Source organism: Oncorhynchus tshawytscha, unplaced genomic scaffold (genome assembly GCF_018296145.1).
Source record: "Oncorhynchus tshawytscha isolate Ot180627B unplaced genomic scaffold, Otsh_v2.0 Un_contig_8196_pilon_pilon, whole genome shotgun sequence".
NCBI lineage: Eukaryota > Metazoa > Chordata > Actinopteri > Salmoniformes > Salmonidae > Oncorhynchus > Oncorhynchus tshawytscha.
The window spans coordinates 1-22,500 of NW_024608422.1; the positions used below are offsets into that span (position 1 = coordinate 1).

General features: G+C 40.6%; 2 protein-coding genes across 3 annotated transcripts in view; one reads left to right on the forward strand and one right to left on the reverse strand.

The window, feature by feature from the left end:
- The first annotated feature begins 351 nt into the window (after positions 1–351).
- Positions 352–10,698, forward strand: LOC112248170 (retinoschisin-like). Of its 2 annotated transcripts, XM_042313130.1 has the most exons (8): positions 352–545; positions 1,474–1,499; positions 1,740–1,863; positions 8,624–8,765; positions 9,090–9,285; positions 9,783–9,842; positions 10,110–10,337; positions 10,461–10,698. In XM_042313130.1, the coding sequence occupies exons 1-7, from the start codon at positions 488–490 to the stop codon at positions 10,314–10,316; spliced, it is 813 nt and encodes a 270-aa protein (XP_042169064.1). In that variant the 5' UTR covers positions 352–487; the 3' UTR covers positions 10,317–10,337; positions 10,461–10,698. The 2 variants fall into 2 exon arrangements, with proteins under 2 accessions (XP_042169064.1, XP_042169063.1); XM_042313129.1 differs by having other exon boundaries at positions 355–545; positions 10,110–10,698.
- Positions 10,699–20,197: 9,499 nt separating this feature from the next.
- LOC112242348 (cyclin-dependent kinase-like 5) overlaps positions 20,198–22,500 on the reverse strand; it is a gene marked incomplete at its 5' end in the record, with an annotated part of 28,245 nt that continues 25,942 nt past the window's right edge. The window contains 5 exon segments of the mRNA XM_042313128.1: positions 20,198–21,131; positions 21,134–21,194; positions 21,197–21,442; positions 21,606–21,695; positions 21,697–21,819. Coding sequence (XP_042169062.1) covers positions 21,034–21,131; positions 21,134–21,194; positions 21,197–21,442; positions 21,606–21,695; positions 21,697–21,819 — 618 coding nt within the window.

Genomic DNA, 22,500 nt, shown 5'->3' on the forward strand with positions numbered 1-22,500 from the left:
ATTTTGAAACGTTTTGACGCGTTAACCCACCTGACCAATCAGAGAACCTATTTATCTTTATAAATAAAACTGGTACTTCCTGGTCTGAAAATAATGAAAACCTTATCCAGAAAGTCTGGGGTTTGTCGTTACGTCGAACCCACACACACACTATTCCCTTATTCTGCAAATAAATCATTTCCTAAAATAGACAACCCCAAATGCCTTGAATACACCTTCTGCTCCATGATATGGGTGACAGGGTATAGCAGCTGGGCCCCTTCAGGGGATCCAGCCATTAGGACCCTGCTCTGGTACATTACACATTGCATTACTGTTTCCTCATTGCATTTTCCCAACTGGCCCTCAACAGATGAGGGAGGGACTTTGTGAGGAGATAAAGGGTATTACTGGCCATTAGTGTCCTGTGGATTATCCTAATCCAGCCCTCGTGCTGTCAGAGTGGCTACAGTAGAGTGCTTCAGTGTGGTCCTGTCACTGTGTAGGCATGAAGATGGAATCCCATGGACAGTGTGTTCTGTTGGCCCTCCTGCTTGTGTCAAACGGTATGTTTGTCTCTTCTTTGCCTTTGTCTTCCCTCATTATGTCCGTGTGTCTCTGGATGGTGAGCTTGATCAAAGCATGACCTCAGACTATAGGCTTCTAGAGTGGTGGGTTGAATGGTTGTACAGCTTTACTATACACTGTCAAACATTTTCACATATCGGTTGATTGGTGTTGGATTGAATACTGAAAGAAACATATTGGTGTTGGATTGAATACTGAAGGAAACATATTGGTGTTGGATTGAATACTGAAAGAAACATATTGGTGTTGGATTGAATACTGAAAGAAACATATTGGTGTTGGATTGAATACTGAAATATTGGTTGATTGGTTGATTGGGATTGGGCTCCCGAGTGACGCAGCAGTCTTAAGACACTGCATCTAGAGGCCTCACTACAGACCCTGGTTTGATTCCAGGCTGCATCACAACCAGCTGTGATTGGGAGTCCATTAGGGCAGCTCACAATTGGCCCAGCGTTGTCCAGGTTAGGGTTTGGCGGGTAGACCGTCACTGAAAATAATGATTTGTTCTTAAGTGACTTGCCTAGTTAAATAAAACATAAATAAAACAATTGGTGTTGGATTGAATACTGAAAGAAAGAAATGTGATTTTTTTTGTGGTATTTTTGTTATAAATAGGTTAATTGTTATAGTTTTACTGTAGCAGTTGTGTGTCTGGTTTCCCAATATTCAAATCCCTCACCAGACGACATGCTTCTCTGAATAATATGCTGATTATTTGTGGTCTAGTAGTCAGACTGTGGAATGGACAGACTGCACATGATTAGAATATGAGAGACTTGTTTTGGTTGGAAAGTGTTTCTGTCTTTAACATCTAATGTTCTGTCTCTGTGCTGCGCTGGGGGTCTGTCTCTGTGCTGCGCTGGGGGTCTGTCTCTGTGCTGCGCTGGGGGTCTGTCTCAACAGTTCTTATCCGTGTACACGCTCAGGAGGTAGGTGGAATCAAATCTAGTGATTGATCATCAAAGATATTGATAATGTAATGTGTGTGTGAATTGACTGATGTCCTCCAACCTAAGGCAGAGGTCTTCTCCAGCTCCTGTCCTGCAGAGCCTCTGGGTGGGCCTGCTTTACTTCACACCCAGCTGCAAGTAGTTCTCCAGGAGCTGAGTTGAAGAACCCTGCCCTGGCCTTAGAGACTAATGTTCCATCTCTCCCTCTCTGTGTTTCAGGGGGAGGAGGTGACTGAGACATGGACAGGACGAGCCTGTAAGTGTGACTGTGAGGGGGCAGAATCCCCAACCCAGTTCACCTCCCTCTCCCCCAGCCCACCACGTGTCATGGAGTGCATGCCAGGTAAAGACCAAGCCTTCTGTCTCTCTGTCTCTGTCTGTCTCTGTCTCTCTCTGTCTGTCTCTGTCTCTCTCTCTGTCTGTCTCTGTCTCTCTCTGTCTCTGTCTCTCTCTCTGTCTGTCTCTGTCTGTCTGTGTCTCTCTCTCTCTCTCTCTGTCTGTCTCTGTCTCTCTCTGTCTCTCTCTCTGTCTGTCTCTGTCTGTCTCTGTCTCTCTCTGTCTCTGTCTCTCTCTCTGTCTGTCTCTGTCTGTCTGTCTATGTGTGTCTCTATCTCTCTCTGTCTCTGTCTATGTCTCTGTCTATGTGTGTCTCTATCTCTCTCTCTCTGTCTATGTGTCTCTATCTCTCTCTGTCTATGTGTGTCTCTGTCTCTGTCTCTGTGTCTCTGTGTCTCTGTCTCTGTCTCTGTCTATGTGTGTCTCTATCTCTCTCTGTCTATGTGTGTCTCTATCTCTCTCTGTCTCTGTCTATGTGTGTCTCTATCTCTCTCTGTCTATGTGTGTCTCTATCTCTCTCTGTCTATGTGTGTCTCTGTCTCTGTCTATGTGTGTCTCTGTCTCTGTCTCTGTCTCTGTCTGTGTCTGTCTCTATCTCTCTCTGTCTATGTGTGTCTCTATCTCTCTCTGTCTCTGTCTATGTGTGTCTCTATCTCTCTCTGTCTATGTGTGTCTCTATCTCTCTCTGTCTCTGTCTGTGTGTGTCTCTGTCTCTCTCTGTCTGTGTGTCTCTCTCTCTGTCTCTGTCTCTGTCTGTCTCTGTCTATGTGTGTCTCTGTCTATGTGTGTCTCTGTCTATGTGTGTCTCTGTCTATGTGTCTCTGTCTCTCTCTGTCTCTATGTGTGTCTCTGTCTCTCTCTGTCTATGTGTGTCTCTGTCTATGTGTGTCTCTATCTCTCTCTGTCTCTATGTGTGTCTCTGTCTCTGTCTATGTGTGTCTCTGTCTATGTGTGTCTCTGTCTATGTGTGTCTCTGTCTCTGTCTCTGTCTGTCTGTCTCTGTCTGTCTGTCTCTGTCTATGTGTGTCTCTCTCTCTCTATCTCTCGTTCTGTCTCTCTCTGTCTCTGGCTATCTCTCTCTCTGGCTATCTCTCTCTTTCTCTCTCTCTTTCTCTCTATGTCTCTCTCAATTCAATTCAAGTCAATTCAATTCAAGGGGCTTTATTGGCATTGGAAACATGTGTTAACATTGCCGAAGCAAGTGAAGTAGATAATATACAAAAGTGAAATAAACATTAAAAATGAACAGTAAACATTACACTCACCCAGTAGATGTGGGAGTTTATCAAAATCGGGTTTGTTTTTAAATTCTTTTTGGATCTGTGTAATCTGAAGGAAATATGTGTCTCTAATATGGTCATAGATTTGGCAGGAGGTTAGGACGTGCAGCTCAGTTTTCACCTCATTTTTTGGGCAGTGAGCACATAGCCTGTCTTCTCTTGAGAGCCAGGTCTGCCTACGGCGGCCTTTCTCAATAGCAAGGCTATGCTTGCTGAGTCTGTACATAGTCAAAGCTTTCCTTAAGTTTGGGTTAGTCACAATGGTCAGGTATTCTTCCACTGTGTACTCCCTGTTTTGGGCAAAATAGCATTCTAGTTTGCTCTGGTTTTATGTTAATTACTTGACACATTGAAAATAATTATCTTCTTGTTTTCTCATGATTTGGTTGGGTCTAATTGTGTTGCTGTCCTGGGACTCTGTGGGGTCTAATTGTGTTGCTGTCCTGGGACTCTATGGGGTCTAATTGTGTTGCTGTCCTGGGACTCTGTGGGGTCTGTTTGTGTTTGTGAACAGAGCCCCAGGACCAGCTTGCTTAGGGAACTCTTCTCCAGGTTCATCTCTCTGTAGGTGATGGCTTTATTATGGAAGGTTTGGGAATCACTTCCTTTTAGGTGGTTGTAGAATTTCTGGATTTTGATTAATTAGCGGGTATCGGCCTAATTCTGCTCTCTCTCTGTCTTTGTCTGTCTATTTCTCTTCTGTCTATGTCTATTTCTCTCTCTGTCTTTCTCTCTTTCTATGTCTATTTCTCTCTTTCTATGTCTATTTCTCTCTCTGTCTTTTTCTTTCTATGTCTATTTCTCTCTCTGTCTTTCTCTCTTTCTATGTCTATTTCTCTCTCTGTCTATGTCTCTTTTCTCTCTGTCTCTCTTTCTCTCTTTCTATGTCTATTTCTCTCTCTGTCTATGTCTATTTCTCTCTCTGTCTATGTCTATTTCTCTCTCTGTCTATGTCTCTCTTTCTCTCTTCTATGTCTATTTCTCTCTCTGTCTTTCTCTCTTTCTATGTCTATTTCTCTCTCTGTCTATGTCTATTTCTCTCTCTGTCTTTCTCTCTTTCTATGTCTATTTCTCTCTCTGTCTTTCTCTCTTTCTATGTCTATTTCTCTCTCTGTCTTTCTCTCTTTCTATGTCTATTTCTCTCTCTGTCTTTCTCTCTTTCTATGTCTATTTCTCTCTCTGTCTTTCTCTCTTTCTATGTCTATTTCTCTCTCTGTCTTTCTCTCTTTCTATGTCTATTTCTCTCTCTGTCTTTCTCTCTCTCTTTCTTTCTCTGTTTTCTCTCTCTCTCTCTTTTTCTCTCTCTGTCTGTCTCTCTCTCTTTCTCTCTCTCTCTGTCTATCTGTCTCTCTTTTCCCCCTCTCTCTCTCTCTCTCTCTGTCTGTCTCTCTATCTCTGTCTACCTGTCTATCTCTCTCTGTCTCACTTTTTCCCCTGTCTCCCTCTCTCTCCCTGTCTCTCTTTTTTCCCCTGTCTCTCTCTCTGTCTCTCTCTCACTCCTGTCTCTCTCTGCCTCTCTGTCTCTCTCTGTCTCTGTCTATCTGGTTGTTTAGTAGCTAGGTGCTACATGTAGCTTTGTCTCTGGTCTATGATCTCATGATCTGTATGTAGTCGTCAGTACTTTAGGCACGGTAAGCTGGGTGTGCATCATACATCAATGATTATGGACTGGAACCATTCTACAGAAGACTTGACACTCATTAACCTGACTTCAATATCTTGTGAGCAGACATCCAATCACAGTTAGATGTAGAAGTATCAACTAAATGAACATCATATCGGTATGTTGAGTTACCGTAGTTACCATAGGTCTACTGGTATGTATTCAATTGGAATGGATCAATATTGTTTTTAATTTAATTTGATTGGAAGCTGAGATCTTTGTAGGGGCTGAGAGGCGTGCATGTGTGTGTGCGTGTGTGTGTGCGTGTGTGTGTGTGTGTGTATAAAGTGACTATGAGCTGGAACCTGAACAAGTCTGTGCCTGCAGTCAGGTGGAATGTCATTAATCAGCAGATGGAGAGCCTCCTTGCTCCACTTCACACAGGCTGTGTGTGTAATCACATGACAGACAGACAGACAGACAGACAGACAGACAGACAGACAGACAGACAGACAGACAGACAGACAGACAGACAGACAGACAGACAGACAGACAGACAGACAGACAGACAGACAGACAGACAGAGAGTACTGTGCAGTATGCTAGCAGGATTATCCCTTTACTAGAACAGGGTTGTGATGCACAGATTACTAGGACCAAAATAGGACGTCTGTCCTTCTCACACTTATAAAAAGGAAAGGTGTTGATTGGGTGATCAGATCCTCCTCTATCTTCCTGTTCAAACAGCAGAGTGGATAGGAGAGGCTGGGCTTGCATCCCAAATGAATCCCTATTCCGTCCAATGCACTTCTTTGGCACAGATTATTATGGGCCATAGGGACGCAGCCTGATACTCGTTCCAAAAAGTCAAACAGCAGGCTACTACTATACTATTACTACTATACTACTACTACTACTATTAGTATTATTACTACTACTATACTACTACTATACTACTACTACTTACTTCTACTACTACTACTACTACTACTATACTACTACTACTACTATTAGTATTATTATTTACTACTACTACTACTACTACTATTAGTATTATTACTACTACCACTATACTACTACTACTACTACTATACCACTACTACTACTATTCGTATTATTACTACTACTACTACTACTATACTACTGCAACTACTACTATACTACTGCTACTACTACTACCACTATTAGTATTATTACTACTATACTACTACTGCTACTACTACTACTATACTATTACTACTATACTACTACTATTAGTATTACTACTACTACTATACTACTGCTACTACTACTATACTACTACTACTACTATTATACTACTACTACTACTAGTACAACTACTACTTCTACTACTATTATGCTACTACTACTATTATTACTATTACTACTACTACTAAACTACTTCTACTACTATTATACTACTACTACTATTATTACTATTACTACTTCTACTACTATTATACTACTACTATTACTACTACTACTATTAGTATTATTACTATTATTAGTATTACTACTACTACTAAACTACTTCTACTACTATTATACTACCACTATACTATTACTACTATACTACTACTATTAGTATTATTACTACTACTACTACTATTCATATTATTACTACTACCACTATACTACTACTACTATGCTATTACTACTATACTACTACTACTACTATTAGTAATATTACTACTGCCACTATACTACTACTACTACTATACTATTACTACTATACTACTACTATTTGTATTATTACTACTACTGCAACTACTATACTACTGCGACTACTACTATACTACTGCTACTACTACTATTAGTATTATTACTACTACTACTACTACTATACTATTACTACTATACTACTACTACTATTAGTATTACTACTACTACTACTACTATACTACTGCTACTACTACTCTACTACTGCTACTACTACTATACTACTACTACTATTATACTACTACTACTACTAGTACTACTTCTACTACTATTATTACTATTACTACTACTACTAAACTACTTCTACTACTATTATACTACTACTACTTTTATTACTATTACTACTACTACTAAACTACTTCTACTACTATTATACTACTACTACTATTAGTATTATTACTATTATTAGTATTACTACTACTACTAAACTACTTCTACTACTATACTACTTCTACTACTATTATACTACTACTACTATTATACTACTACTACTACTACTACTGCTACTACTAATATACTACTACTGCTACTATTATTATTACTACTACTACTAATATACTACTACTACTACTACTACTACTACTATTATACTACTACTACTACTACTATTATACTACTACTACTACTACTACTATTCATACTATTACTACTACTAACAGGTGGTTCTATTTGGCCCCTCATTGTTGGCCATAAAAGACTGTAACAGCAGGAAATCATCTCCAAGTGATTTTAATAAGAAATGTGTTGCGTAGTATTCCTACGCATAATAGACAGACGTGATTGTATACTGATGTAAACAAGCTTTGAAATGAGTGTTTCATGCCAACATTATACTCTACCTGTTTAGGCTTCTTGCGGTCAGTTTGCAGTCTAAAAATGATTTGCAGTTGTGTTCCGGCCCCCCCGACCATCCGCTCAATAGTAAATCGCCCCATGGCTCAATTTAGTTGTGTGATCCATGTCCCACTCATTGTGTTGGTTATCCAGGAAGGAAACAACTTGGTAGGGTTAAAGCCTCTGGTAGGATGTGGCAGCCAACCATCTGCTGTGCTCTTCTACTAAGGGATGTTTATCTAATGGATGTTTATCTAATGGATGTTTATCTAGTGGATGTTTATCTAGTGGATGTTTATCTAGTGGATGTTTATCTAGTGGATGTTTATCTAGTGGATGTTTATCTAGTGGATGTTTATCTAGTGGATGTTTATCTAATGGATGTTTATCTAATGGATGTTTATCTAGTGGATGTTTATCTAGTGGATGTTTATCTAGTGGATGTTTATCTAGTGGATGTTTATCTAATGGATGTTTATCTAATGGATGTTTATCTTCAATGTGGAGAATTAAAATAGAAGGATTTAGGATTGGAGATATACGAGTCCAAAATGGCACCCTATTCCCTACATAGTGTACTACTTTTGGATGGTGCAGGAAATCAGGGACTCAGAGGGGCTGGGTGGGTTGGAGGGAGAGGATTAATGTGGTGGTGGTTATTAGGTGGGTACCTCAGTCACCAGACGTGACCTTGCATGTTGGTGTTGTCTTTCATAACATGTTTATCGGGTGGATGTTCCAGTTCTGCAACCAGGAAGTGTTTTTGCCCTTTGTTGAAGGCAGCAAAAGCCCTTCAAATTCAGTTCAGAATACAGTGTTTCCTGTGTAGAGAAGTGTCTTCCATTGGGCTACCCTATAGTGACTATGTGGTCTCTAACAACATACAGTACATGCAGATGATACGTGTCCTAGGATCGGAGGACCTGTGACGATAACTACAAAATAATTAGCATCAGTGTGACGTCCATTGTTTGGCATCCAATGTTAACATGTTAACTACTTCCTGTTAACTACTAGGACGTCTGTCCTTCTCACACTTATAAAAAGGAAAGGTGTTGATTGGGTGATCAGATCCTCCTCTATCTTCCTGTTCAAACAGCAGAGTGGATAGGAGAGGCTGGGCTTGCATCCCAAATGAATCCCTATTCCGTCCAATGCACTTCTTTGGCACAGATTATTATGGGCCATAGGGACGCAGCCTGATACTCGTTCCAAAGAGTCAAACAGCAGGCTACTACTATACTATTACTACTATACTACTACTACATAGACATACTTCCTTGTTGTCGACCATGATTTCCGTGTCTCACCTTGGCGTTCCTCCTCTCCAGAGTGTCCGTACCACAAGCCCCTGGGTTTGGAGGCTGGATCAGTCAGACCAGACCAGATCAGCTGCTCCAACGAGGATCAGTACACTGGCTGGTTCTCCTCCTGGCTCCCCAGCAATGCCAGACTCAACAACCAGGGCTTTGGGTGAGTCCCATGCCTCAAGCTCAGCGGGCTAACATAGTTTCCCTGGCGGTTCCCCTCCAGGTCATTGTTTTTGCCTAGGCTTTAGCTCAGCGGGCTAACATAGTTTCCCTGGCGGTTCCCCTCCAGGTCATTGTTTTTGCCTAGGCTTTAGGTCAGCGGGCTAACATAGTTTCCCTGGCGGCCCCCCTCCAGGTCATTGTTTTTGCCTAGGCTTTAGCTCAGCGGGCTAACATAGTTTCCCTGGCGGTCCCCCTCCAGGTCATTGTTTTTGCCTAGGCTTTAGCTCAGCGGGCTAACATAGTTTCCCTGGCGGTTCCCCTCCAGGTGTGCTTGGCTGTCTAAGTTCCAGGACAACAGCCAGTGGTTGCAGATTGACCTGAAGGAGGTGATGGTGGTGTCTGGTATCCTGACCCAGGGGCGCTGTGACGCTGACGAATGGATCACCAAGTACAGCGTCCAGTACCGCACCGACCAGAATCTCAACTGGATCTACTACAAGGACCAGACGGGGAACAACAGGGTGGGCCCATCATAAAGACCTTTTACATTTAGTCACTGAGAAGATGCTTTTATTCAGAGAGACTCACAGTCAATAGATACTGTAACAAAACTTTTTTACAATCATAACATAGTTCATATACATACATCAATACATGGTTCATTATGACATCACAAGATCTACACATGTAATAATGTCCATGGATGTTTTTCTAAAACAACTTGTTTTGTTGGAGGTCAGCTTTCACATCAATAAATGGTTCATTATGACATCACAAGATCTACACATGTAATAATGTGGAAGACAGTCTTGGGATTTATACATACAGTATATCAAAATCAACCCTTCTCATCAGATCCCATATTTTTTTGGTTCTGTAGCAGTTCAGTACAAGGGTTTGTAAAGTCTAGGCCTGCTCGGTGAGGCAGGACATCTGGCAGGAGGATTCTCCATCTGTGTTTACTACATGGTGGTCTGTGTCGTCTCTCCTCCTCACACTGCTCTCTTTCTCTCCTCAGGTGTTCTACGGGAACTCAGACCGCTCCTCCTCGGTTCAGAACCTCCTGCGTCCTCCCATGGTAACTCGCTACATCCGTTTGCTCCCTCTGGGCTGGCACACACGTATCGCCATCCGCATGGAGCTGCTGCTCTGCATGAGCAAGTGTACCTGATTCTGTCTGTCCTGACGACCAGGGTCACACTCAGCAGGGTACAACACCGTGGAACGTTCAGACAGAAAATGTAATGAATAGAACTGACATGATTCTACATGACAGAAAGTCATATTGGTTCTACACAATATATTTCTATGTGACGGTCCTGTAATGATACACCATCCTGAACAGGCCCAAGGAGAGCCCTGGTCGTTCCCCTGGTCGTTCCCCTGGTCGTTCCCCTGGTCGTTCCCCTGGTCGTTCCCCTGGTCGTTCCCCTGGACGTTCCCCTGGACGTTCCCCTGGACGTTCCCCTGGTCGTTCCCCTGGTCGTTCCCCTGGACGTTCCCCTGGTCGTTCCCTATGCCAAGGTGGAATCTACTGCTCTGGAAACCCTAGTTTCCTTTCCTTCCCCAAACGGTTAAGTAATATCTCTCTCCCAGGGATGGGGTTTATGTGTGAAAATGTCCATTCTGTTTTCAGATTAGATGTGTTACAACAACAGTTTTATTTATGATAATTTTTTTTATACTGAACATAAAGGGGTGGATGGCCAGGTGTTTCCACTTGGGTGAGGAAGAGTGGATAAATACACGCCTGTGAACCGACAAACACAGAGAAATTGGGGATGATTATGTGATGAGGAAAGCTCAGAGAAAGAGAAGACTACCAGTCCTGTGGTTAACTGGATGTTGTGTACTGTACTATACTACTGTACTGTACTGTACTACTGTACTGTACTGTGTTGTGTGCTGTACTGTACTGTACTGTACTGTGTTGTGTACTGTAGTACTGTACTGTGTTGTGTACTGTACTGTACTACTGTACTGTGTTGTGTACTGTGCTGTACTGTACTGTGCAGTGTTGTGTACTGTACTGTGTTGTGTACTGTACTGTACTATACTGCTGTGCTGTGTTGTGTACTGTACTATACTACTGTACTGTACTGTACTATACTGCTGTGTTGTGTACTGTACTGTACTACTGTACTGTACTGTACTATACTACTGTACTGTACTGTGCTGTGTTGTGTACTGTACTGTACTGTACTATACTGTACTATACTACTGTACTGTACTATACTACTGTACTGTGCTGTGCTGTGTTGTGTACTGTACTGTACTATACTACTGTACTGTACTATACTACTGTACTGTGCTGTGTACTGTACTGTACTGTGCTGTGTTGTGTACTATACTACTGTACTGTACTATACTACTGTACTGTACTATACTACTGTACTGTGCTGTGTACTGTACTGTGCTGTGCTGTGTTGTGTACTGTACTATACTACTGTACTGTGCTGTGTTGTGTACTGTACTATACTACTGTACTGTACTGTGCTGTGTTGTGTTGTGTATGTAGTTTGTGACAGTGATGTAGACGTATCTTTCGTTGCTTGTTTTATTGTATTCATTTAAAGTTGACCAAAACCAGTTCCTGAAATAAAGACAAACTCTTGTACTCGTTTGTTTCGGAGTATCATTGAACAATATTCCTGTGTAATATTCCTCTGATGTCCAGTTTACAATACACCTGGAGGAATCTCCACTTGTGATGTGTGAAAACGTTTTCCTGATCCCCCAGAAAAAACATTTCATGCCAGTTAACAGGGTAGATCCATGTGGTTTTAATTCTTATTTACAGTCAGAGACCAAATATACACATATATAAATAATGCTGTTTATGTGTGATGTCATGCAAATAAAATCCTGTGGGTCAATTTAAACAAACTAACAACCGGAAGTGATTTATAATTCAGGATCATCTGGAATTTCGGATCATCTCAAACTGATGTGTTTTTCTGCCATTTTAATCCTGTGACAGCGTGAAGGAATGTTCACTTCAAACAACCACGAAACGGCAGTTAGGAATTATATAACAATGAGTTAACATAAACAGACATAAAGAGAAACATAAACAGACATAAAGAGAGACATAAACAGACATAAAGAGACATAAAGAGACATAAACAGACATAAACAGACATAAAGAGAGACATAAACAGACATAAACAGACATAAAGAGACATAAAGAGACATAAAGAGACATAAACAGACATAAAGAGACATAAAGAGACATAGACATAAAGAGACATAAACAGACATAAAGAGACATAAAGAGACATAGACATAAAGAGACATAAAGAGACATAAACAGACATAAAGAGACATAAAGAGACATAAACAGACAAACAGACATAAACAGACATGAAGAGACATAAACAGACAAAGAGACATAAACAGACATAAAGAGACATAAAGAGAGACATAAACAGACATAAAGAGACATAAACAGACATAAACAGACATAAAGAGAGACATAAAGAGACATAAACAGACATAAACAGACATAAAGAGAGACATAGACATAAAGAGACATAAAGAGACATAAACAGACATAAACAGACATAAAGAGACATAGAGAGACATAAACAGACATAAACAGACATAAAGAGACATAGACATAAAGAGACATAAACAGACATAAAGAGACATAAAGAGACATAGACATAAAGAGACATAAAGAGACATAAAGAGACATAGACATAAAGAGACATAAAGAGACATAAACAGACATAAACAGACATAAACAGACATAGAGACAAACAGACATAAACAGACATGAAGAGACATAAACAGACATAAAGAGAGACATAAAGAGAGACATAAAGAGACATAAACAGACATAAAGAGACATAAACAGACATAAAGAGAGACATAAAGAGACATAAACAGACATAAAGAGACATAAACAGACATAAACAGACATAAACAGACATAAAGAGACATAAACAGACATAAACAGACATAAAGAGACATAAAGAGACATAGACATAAAGAGACATAAACAGACATAAAGAGACATAAAGAGACATAGACATAAAGAGACATAAACAGACATAAAGAGACATAAAGAGACATAGACATAAAGAGACATAAACAGACATAAAGAGACATAAAGAGACATAGACATAAAGAGACATAAAGAGACAAAGAGACATAAACAGACATAAACAGACATAAAGAGACATAAAGAGACATAGACATAAAGAGACATAAACAGACATAAACAGACATAAAGAGACATAGACATAAAGAGACATAAACAGACATAAACAGACATAAAGAGACATAGACATAAAGAGACATAAACAGACATAAAGATACATAAAGAGACATAGACATAAAGAGACATAAAGAGACATAAAGAGACAAAGAGTCATAAACAGACATAAACAGACATAAAGAGACATAAAGAGACATAGACATAAAGAGACATAAACAGACATAAAGAGACATAAAGAGACATAGACATAAAGAGACATAAACAGACATAAAGAGACATAAAGAGACATAGACATAAAGAGACATAAACAGACATAAAGAGACATAAAGAGACATAAAGAGACATAAAGAGACATAAACAGACATAAACAGACATAAAGAGACATAAACAGACATAAAGAGACATAAAGAGAGACATAAACAGACATTAACAGACATAAACAGACATAAACAGACATAAAGAGAGACATAAACAGACATAAACAGACATAAAGAGAGACATAAACAGACATAAACAGACATAAAGAGACTTAAAGAGACATAAACAGACATAAAGAGACATAAACAGACATAAACAGACATAAAGAGACATAAAGAGACATAAACAGACATAAAGAGACATAAACAGAGACATAAACAGACATAAAGAGAGACATAAACAGACATAAACAGACATAAAGAGACATAAACAGACATAAAGAGACATAAAGAGAGACATAAACAGACATAAACAGACATAAAGAGACATAAACAGACATAAACAGACATAAACAGACATGAAGAGACATAAACAGACATAAACAGACATAAAGAGAGACATAAAGAGAGACATAAAGAGACATAAAGAGAGACATAAACAGACATAAAGAGACATAAACAGACATAAAGAGAGACATAAAGAGACATAAACAGACATAAAGAGACATAAACAGACATAAAGAGAGACATAAACAGACATAAAGAGACATAAACAGACATAAAGAGACATAAACAGACATAAACAGACATAAACAGACATAAAGAGACATAAACAGAGACATGAAGAGACATAAACAGACATAAACAGACATAAACAGACATAAAGAGACATAAAGAGACATAAACAGAGACATGAAGAGACATAAACAGACATAAACAGACATAAAGAGAGACATAAAGAGACATAAACAGACATAAACAGACATAAACAGACATAAACAGACATAAAGAGACATAAACAGACATAAACAGACATAAAGAGAGACATAAAGAGACATAAAGAGACATAAACAGACATAAAGAGACATAAAGAGACATAGACATAAAGAGACATAAAGAGACATAGACATAAAGAGACATAAAGAGACATAAACAGACATAAAGAGACATAAAGAGACATAGACATAAAGAGACATAAACAGACATAAAGAGACATAAAGAGACATAGACATAAAGAGACATAAAGAGACATAAACAGACATAAACAGACATAAAGAGACATAAACAGACATAAAGAGACATAAACAGACATAAAGAGAGACATAAACAGACATAAACAGACATAAACAGACATAAAGAGACATAAAGAGACATAAACAGACATAAACAGACATAAACAGACATAAAGAGAGACATAAACAGACATAAACAGACATAAAGAGACACAGACATAAAGAGACATAAACAGACATAAACAGACATAAAGAGACATAAAGAGACATAAGAGACATAAACAGACATAAACAGACATAAAGAGACATAAAGAGACATAGACATAAAGAGACATAAACAGACATAAAGAGACATAAAGAGACATAGACATAAAGAGACATAAACAGACATAAAGAGACATAAAGAGACATAGACATAAAGAGACATAAACAGACATAAAGAGACATAAAGAGACATAGACATAAAGAGACATAAAGAGACATAAACAGACATAAACAGACATAAAGAGACATAAACAGACATAAAGAGACATAAAGAGAGACATAAAGAGACATAAACAGACATAAACAGACATAAACAGACATAAAGAGACATAAACAGACATAAACAGACATAAAGAGACATAAACAGACATAAAGAGAGACATAAACAGACATAAACAGACATAAACAGACATAAAGAGACATAAAGAGACATAAACAGACATAAACAGACATAAACAGACATAAAGAGAGACATAAACAGACATAAACAGACATAAAGAGACTTAAAGAGACAAACAGACATAAAGAGACATAAACAGACATAAAGATACATAAAGAGACATAAAGAGAGACATAAACAGACATAAAGAGACATAAAGAGACATAAACAGACATAAAGAGAGACATAAACAGACATAAAGAGACATAAACAGACATAAAGAGCAACATAAAGAGACATAAACAGACATAAAGAGACATAAACAGACATAAAGAGACATAAACAGACATAAACAGACATAAACAGACATAAAGAGACATAAACAGAGACATGAAGAGACATAAACAGACATAAACAGACATAAACAGACATAAAGAGACATAAAGAGACATAAACAGAGACATGAAGAGACATAAACAGACAGAAAGAGAGACATAAAGAGACATAAACAGACATAAAGAGAGACATAAACAGACATAAAGAGACATAAACAGACATAAAGAGAGACATAAACAGACATAAAGAGACATAAACAGACATAAACAGACATAAACAGACATAAACAGACATAAAGAGAGACATAAAGAGAGACATAAACAGACATAAAGAGAGACATAAAGAGACATAAAGAGAGACATAAACAGACATAAAGAGACATAAAGAGACATAAACAGACATAAAGAGAGACATAAACAGACATAAAGAGACATAAACAGACATAAAGAGAAACATAAACAGACATAAAGAGACATAAACAGACATAAACAGACATAAACAGACATAAACAGACATAAACAGACATAAACAGACAAAGAGACATAAAGAGACATAAACAGACATAAAGAGACAAAGAGACATAAACAGAGACATGAAGAGACATAAACAGACATAAACAGAGACATAAAGAGACATAAACAGACATAAAGAGAGACATAAAGAGACATGAAGAGACATAAAGAGACATAAAGAGAGACATAAAGAGACATAAACAGACATAAAGAGAGACATAAAGAGAGACATAAACAGACATAAAGAGAGACAAAGAGAGACAGAGAGACATAAAGAGAGACATAAACAGACATAAAGAGACATAAACAGAGACATAAACAGAGACATGAAGAGACATAAACTGCAGGTGGAGGCTATTTGAGGTTAGACATTAGTGGGATAGCCTGGTGGTCCCAGATCGAGCTAAAGAGCACAAACAGATCGGAGACCAACTAGGCTAAATTAAAGGTGATCTTAAACCCAATATAATGAAATCACACCGTAAAGATTTCATGATAGATGCTGCAACTGGTCCTTAGTGTTTTTGCCACAGAACCCCTGGAAGACATTGAGTTCTATTGGACACAGAACGATGGTTACGACAAGGACCAGGATGCAACGCAGACAACAAGAGAAAAGTGGAACTGAAGTTCCATCCTGAAAGTGATGTTTCCAAACTGAAAAAGCGTGTATTCAACCTGGACGGTACAATGACAGGTGACGGCCCAAAGCTGTTCAATTAAAACGTTACTGTCAACTGTTAGTGTAGAACTGAATGTTCAATTAAAACGTTACTGTCAACTGTTAGTGTAGAACTGAATGTTCAATTAAAACGTTACTGTCAACTGTTAGTGTAGAACTGAATGTTCAATTAAACGTTACTGTCAACTGTTAGTGTAGAACTGAATGTTCAATTAAAATCACCAGATACACACAGTGAATGTTGGTGTCAGATACACACAGTGAATGTTGGTGTCAGATACACAGTGAATGTTGGTGTCAGATACACACAGTGAATGTTGGTGTCAGATACACACAGTGAATGTTGGTGTCAGATACACACAGTGAATGTTGGTGTCAGATACACAGTGAATGTTGGTGTCAGATACACAGTGAATGTTGGTGTCAGATACACACAGTGAATGTTGGTGTCAGATACACAGTGAATGTTGGTGTCAGATACACAGTGAATGTTGGTGTCAGATACACACAGTGAATGTTGGTGTCAGATACACAGTGAATGTTGGTGTCAGATACACAGTGAATGTTGGTGTCAGATACACAGTGAATGTTGGTGTCAGATACACACAGTGAATGTTGGTGTCAGATACACAGTGAATGTTGGTGTCAAATACACACAGTGAATGTTGGTGTCAGATACACAGTGAATGTTGGTGTCAAATACACACAGTGAATGTTGGTGTCAGATACACAGTGAATGTTGGTGTCAGATACACAGTGAATGTTGGTGTCAGATACACACAGTGAATGTTGGTGTCAGATACACACAGTGAATGTTGGTGTCAGATACACACAGTGAATGTTGGTGTCAGATACACACAGTGAATGTTGGTGTCAGATCACACAGTGAATGTGTGCTGTGGACATTGCTTGCTGTTTGGGGTTTTAGGCTGGGTTTCTGTACAGCACTCTGAGATATCAGCTGATGTACGAAGGGCTATATAAATAAATTTGATTTGATTTGATTTGATGTGGGGGTTATTAACACATCTCTGTGGAACAGCACATGTCCAGTTGTTTGGCGAGAACTGGACTGTAGTGAGGCTTTGAGGGGAGAGGACATCTTTCTGAGGGGCAGGCTGGGGCTTTGAGGGGAGAGGACATCTTTCTGAGGGGCAGGCTGGGGCTTTGAGGGGAGAGGACATCTTTCTGAGGGGCAGGCTGGGGCTTTGAGGGAAGAGGACATCTTTCTGAGGGGCAGGCTGGGGCTTTGAGGGGAGAGGACATCTTTCTGAGGGGCAGTCTGGGGCTTTGAGGGGAGAGGACATCTTTCTGAGGGGCAGTCTGGGGCTTTGAGGGGACAGGACATCTTTCTGAGGGGCAGTCTGGGGCTTTGAGGGGACAGGACATCTTTCTGAGGGGCAGTCTGGGGCTTTGAGGGGAGAGGACATCTTTCTGAGGGGCAGTCTGGGGCATTGAGGGGAGAGGACATCTTTCTGAGGGGCAGGCTTGGGTTTTGAGGGGAGAGGACATCTTTCTGAGGGGCAGGCTGGGGCTTTGAGGAGAGAGGACATCTTTCTGAGGGGCAGGCTGGGACAAAGTCAGATTGGTGTGCTCAGGAGGTGTGTGTGTGCTTGCGCACGGTGTGCCGGTGTGTGTGCGTGCGCACGTGTGTGTGAGTGCGTTTGTGTGTGTGTGTGTGTGTATACTCTTTTCTCTGTATATATCAATGATGTTGCTCTTGCTGCGGGCGATTCCCTGATCCACCTCTACGCAGACGACACCATTCTATATACTTTCGGCCCGTCATTGGACACTGTGCTATCCAACCTCCAAACAAGCTTCAATGCCATACAACACTCCTTCCGTGGCCTCCAACTGCTCTTAAACGCTAGTAAAACCAAATGCATGCTTTTCAACCGATCGCTGCCTGCACCCGCATGCCCGACTAGCATCACCACCCTGGATGGTTCCGACCTTGAATATGTGGACATCTATAAGTACCTAGGTGTCTGGCTAGACTGCAAACTCTCCTTCCAGACTCATATCAAACATCTCCAATCGAAAATCAAATCAAGAGTCGGCTTTCTATTCCGTAACAAAGCCTCCTTCACTCACGCCGCCAAGCTTACCCTAGTAAAACTGACTATCCTACCGATCCTCAACTTCGGCGATGTCATCTACAAAATGGCTTCCAACACTCTACTCAGCAAACTGGATGCAGTCTATCACAGTGCCATCCGTTTTGTCACTAAAGCACCTTATACCACCCACCACTGCGACCTGTATGCTCTAGTCGGCTGGCCCTCATTACATATTCGTCGCCAGACCCACTGGCTCAGGTCATCTACAAGTCCATGCTAGGTAAAGCTCCGCCTTATCTCAGTTCACTGGTCACGATGGCAACACCCATCCGTAGCACGCGCTCCAGCAGGTGTATCTCACTGATCATCCCTAAAGCCAACACCTCATTTGGCCGCCTTTCGTTCCAGTACTCTGCTGCCTGTGACTGGAACGAATTGCAAAAATCGCTGAAGTTGGAGACTTTTATCTCCCTCACCAACTTCAAACATCAGCTATCTGAGCAGCTAACCGATCGCTGCTGCTGTACATAGTCTATTGGTAAATAGCCCACCCATTTTCACCTACCTCATCCCCATACTGTTTTTATTTATTTACTTGCTCTTTTGCACACCAATATCTCTACCTGTACATGACCATCTGATCATTTATCACTCCAGTGTTAATCTGCAAAATTGTAATTATTCGCCTACCTCCTCATGCCTTTTGCACACATTGTATATAGACTCCCCCTTTGTTTTCTACTGTGTTATTGACTTGTTAATTGTTTATTCCATGTGTAACTCTGTGTTGTCTGCTCACACTGCTATGCTTTATCTTGGCCAGGTCGCAGTTGCAAATGAGAACTTGTTCTCAACTGGCCTACCTGGTTAAATAAAGGTGAAATAAAAAATAAATAAAAAATAAAAATACTTCTTCTTATTGTTACTTTGTCCTTGATGTTCACACTATGTACTGTAGATTAATGACTAGCCAGGGATAAAGATATCCATGACATTCATTCTGCCAATATCAGAAAGTTAGGCCTACGTATTTTACCCTTTAAAGCCAACAGCACAAACTGGTATGGTATGGATATCTCTGGTATGGATATCTCTGGTATGGATATCTCTGGTATGGATATCTCTGGTATGGATATCTCTGGTATGGATATCTCTGGTATGGATATCTCTGGTATGGATATCTCTGGTATGGATATCTCTGGTATGGATATCTCTGGTATGGATATCTCTGTTATGGCTGTCTCTGCTATGGATATCTCTGGTACGTGCGTTTGTGTGTGTGTATCCTTCATCAGGAAACAACAGGACATCTCAACAGGAATCTCCACATGGGGCCTGGAGTCTCTAATAACTAGATCAGCGGGTGTGACTGTCATGGTTACTGTACTGCAGAATGACCCTTTACAACAAACAGTACCTTACAGTACATTCCCATCTGTTTGTGCTAACTGACCATAGACCATATGAGTTGGGGCCTGGCGACACATGTGTGTCAAGATGATGTGGCAAATGATTACCTTTAAAAACTTCACAACCCTGAGCCATATAGGTATCTCATTATTTTATCATACATTATAACATTATATCATTTGTCTTTGTCCATCTGTCGTACATATATCTCCATAACTCTGTGTCAAATCAGATCAAATAAATAGACTAAAGAGACAAAGTAAACGGACAGAACAAACAGGCTATACTGTAACAACAATAAATAGAAATTCTGAAAAACCTCCACAATTAAATATTTTTGGATGAAATATTGAATTATTATTATATATAGTTAGAATCTTATAATCTTTTTTACATTTATTTTTAAAGCTCTTGCAATATTACACAATTATTAATTCTACAATACTTATTAAATCTCCATTTAGGCCTACATATCGTTAAATAAAGTAATTTAATTTAAATCAAATAAAAGGAATTTCATGAATAATATAATATAATATCAATACAAATTCTATCAAATGTTTGAAGCATCAAAAAAGGTCAGATTTTTACAGCCAGTCAGTCCACCTCCCAGTTCAGTCATATAGTCCTGAACTTAGAGAGATACAGTATAACCTTCTGAACTCTATAGTCATTGGTGAGTCTGGCGGCCAGCAGGTGGCAGTAGTGAGAGCCCAGAGTCCTATTCATTAGGGCACACAATTGAAAACGTTACAAAACGCTTCGCAACGCACCACAAAAAAATAAGCGTTTCTTATCGGACAGTAGTCCATCTTGTCCCTCCCTGCTTCAGTCTGTTTTGTTCCATTTTGGTGCCTAATCAACATGACGACCCTTGAGGACAGAGAGACGTCTCCTCCATAGACCTTTTTTCCTAGAATGGGCATCCCCATTCAAGTCAATGGGTGGTAGAATTCTAATTCCATGTTCTCCTCACAGGGCTGTCTCTTTCAGGTCGTTGAGGTTTGGCATCCGTGACCTTGACGGTCTGGTAAAGGTGGGCCCGTTGGCGACCATTTGGTCGGGTACGGCTGAGCCCCCTCTGCCCTGGCGAGGGCCGCCGCGTGCCAGTTGGACTCCAGCTGCCCCTGTATCTGCCCCGGGAGGGGTAACTCTGCTTCCTGTGGCTCTTAGACTGACCAGAGCTGGAGCTGCTGCTGCTAGGGTGTCCCTGGTGGGACCTACCGTCACCTCTCCCGTCGCTGAACACTCCCCCTTTAGAGGAGGAGGTGGGGGGGTTGGGGAGGTGCTGGAATCGCAGGTCGGAAGGAGGAGGGGGTTGGCTGGAAGAGGAGGAGGGGGAGAGGTGCAGGAGCCTGCGTAGGGACTTCAGGGGTTGGTTCTAAGGGGAGGCATAGAAAACAACCACCACAAAGCTTGTGAACACTAAGCGGGTACACCAAGGTGGAAAAGAACAATTCAGTTTACAATTCAGGAAATTCAGGAAGTGAATTGAAAATTCAGTTCAACCAGTAAACATAAATGAAGTATGACTGTGAATCCACCTGTTTCTCCTGAGGCCAGTCACTGACTCTCTCTCTCTGTCTCCCTCTCTCCCTCTCTCGCTCTCTTTCTCTGTCGCGATCTCGGCTCTGCTTCGCGTTCGCGGTCCTTATCCCGGGAGCGTTCGCGATTCTTCCTCCGGCTGCCGTGGTGAGAGGAAGACGAGGACTTGGCCCCCTTCTGGATAAACAGGTTGTCCTGGCCATCACCAGGAACCTACCATTTCACATCAGGAAAGGTGGGGGAGAGGGGGGGGTTAACACTGACACAGTCAAGAACGATGGACTCAGGACATTTCAATAAACCTGAACACCCCAAAACATCCACTAGACCTCCAGAGGGAAAAAAGGCTAAGGAATCTACTCTGACTGCATTTGGGGTCTAGTGGACACTTTCCGAGTGCATTGTGGGTAACACAGCGTGCAAATATGATGAGCAGGCATCACAGGCACATCTCTGGATGGCTGTGGGTCCTCCATGCACCCTCGCCTCCCCTCCCCTCCCCATTCCCTCTCCTCCCCTCCTCCTCCTCCTCCTCCTCCTCCTCCTCCTCCTCCTCGATCCTACTGCACCAGATGCTTCACATGCTGTTAATATCATTGAGCGGAGCGGACGGTGACATCACAGTGACGACATCACATGGAATGAACCCAGGAACCAACCAGCACACCAGCTCTCAAACCCAGGAAGTAGTGACTGTGAGACCCAACTGGCAGTACATTTCTGGATGACCATGGTCCAGTGACTCCTGTCCATCTCTGGCATCTCTGACAGAGAAACACGGACACATTTTCAATACTGTACTGTAACTTACCGTTGAAACTCTATTGGCTACTGAGGGACTGTCTATCACAACGTCAGCCCATTGAGCAGAATGTATGCAAACAGAACTACTGT

Coding starts and splice junctions, on each gene's coding strand:
- LOC112248170 (XM_042313130.1), top strand. CDS start 488: ATGAAGATGGAATCCCATGGACAGTGTGTTCTGTTGGCCCTCCTGCTT. Junction 1,500..1,739: donor TCCGTGTACACGCTCAGGAG/GTAGGTGGAATC, acceptor TCTGTGTTTCAG/GGGGAGGAGGTGACTGAGAC. Junction 1,864..8,623: donor TGTCATGGAGTGCATGCCAG/GTAAAGACCAAG, acceptor CCTCCTCTCCAG/AGTGTCCGTACCACAAGCCC.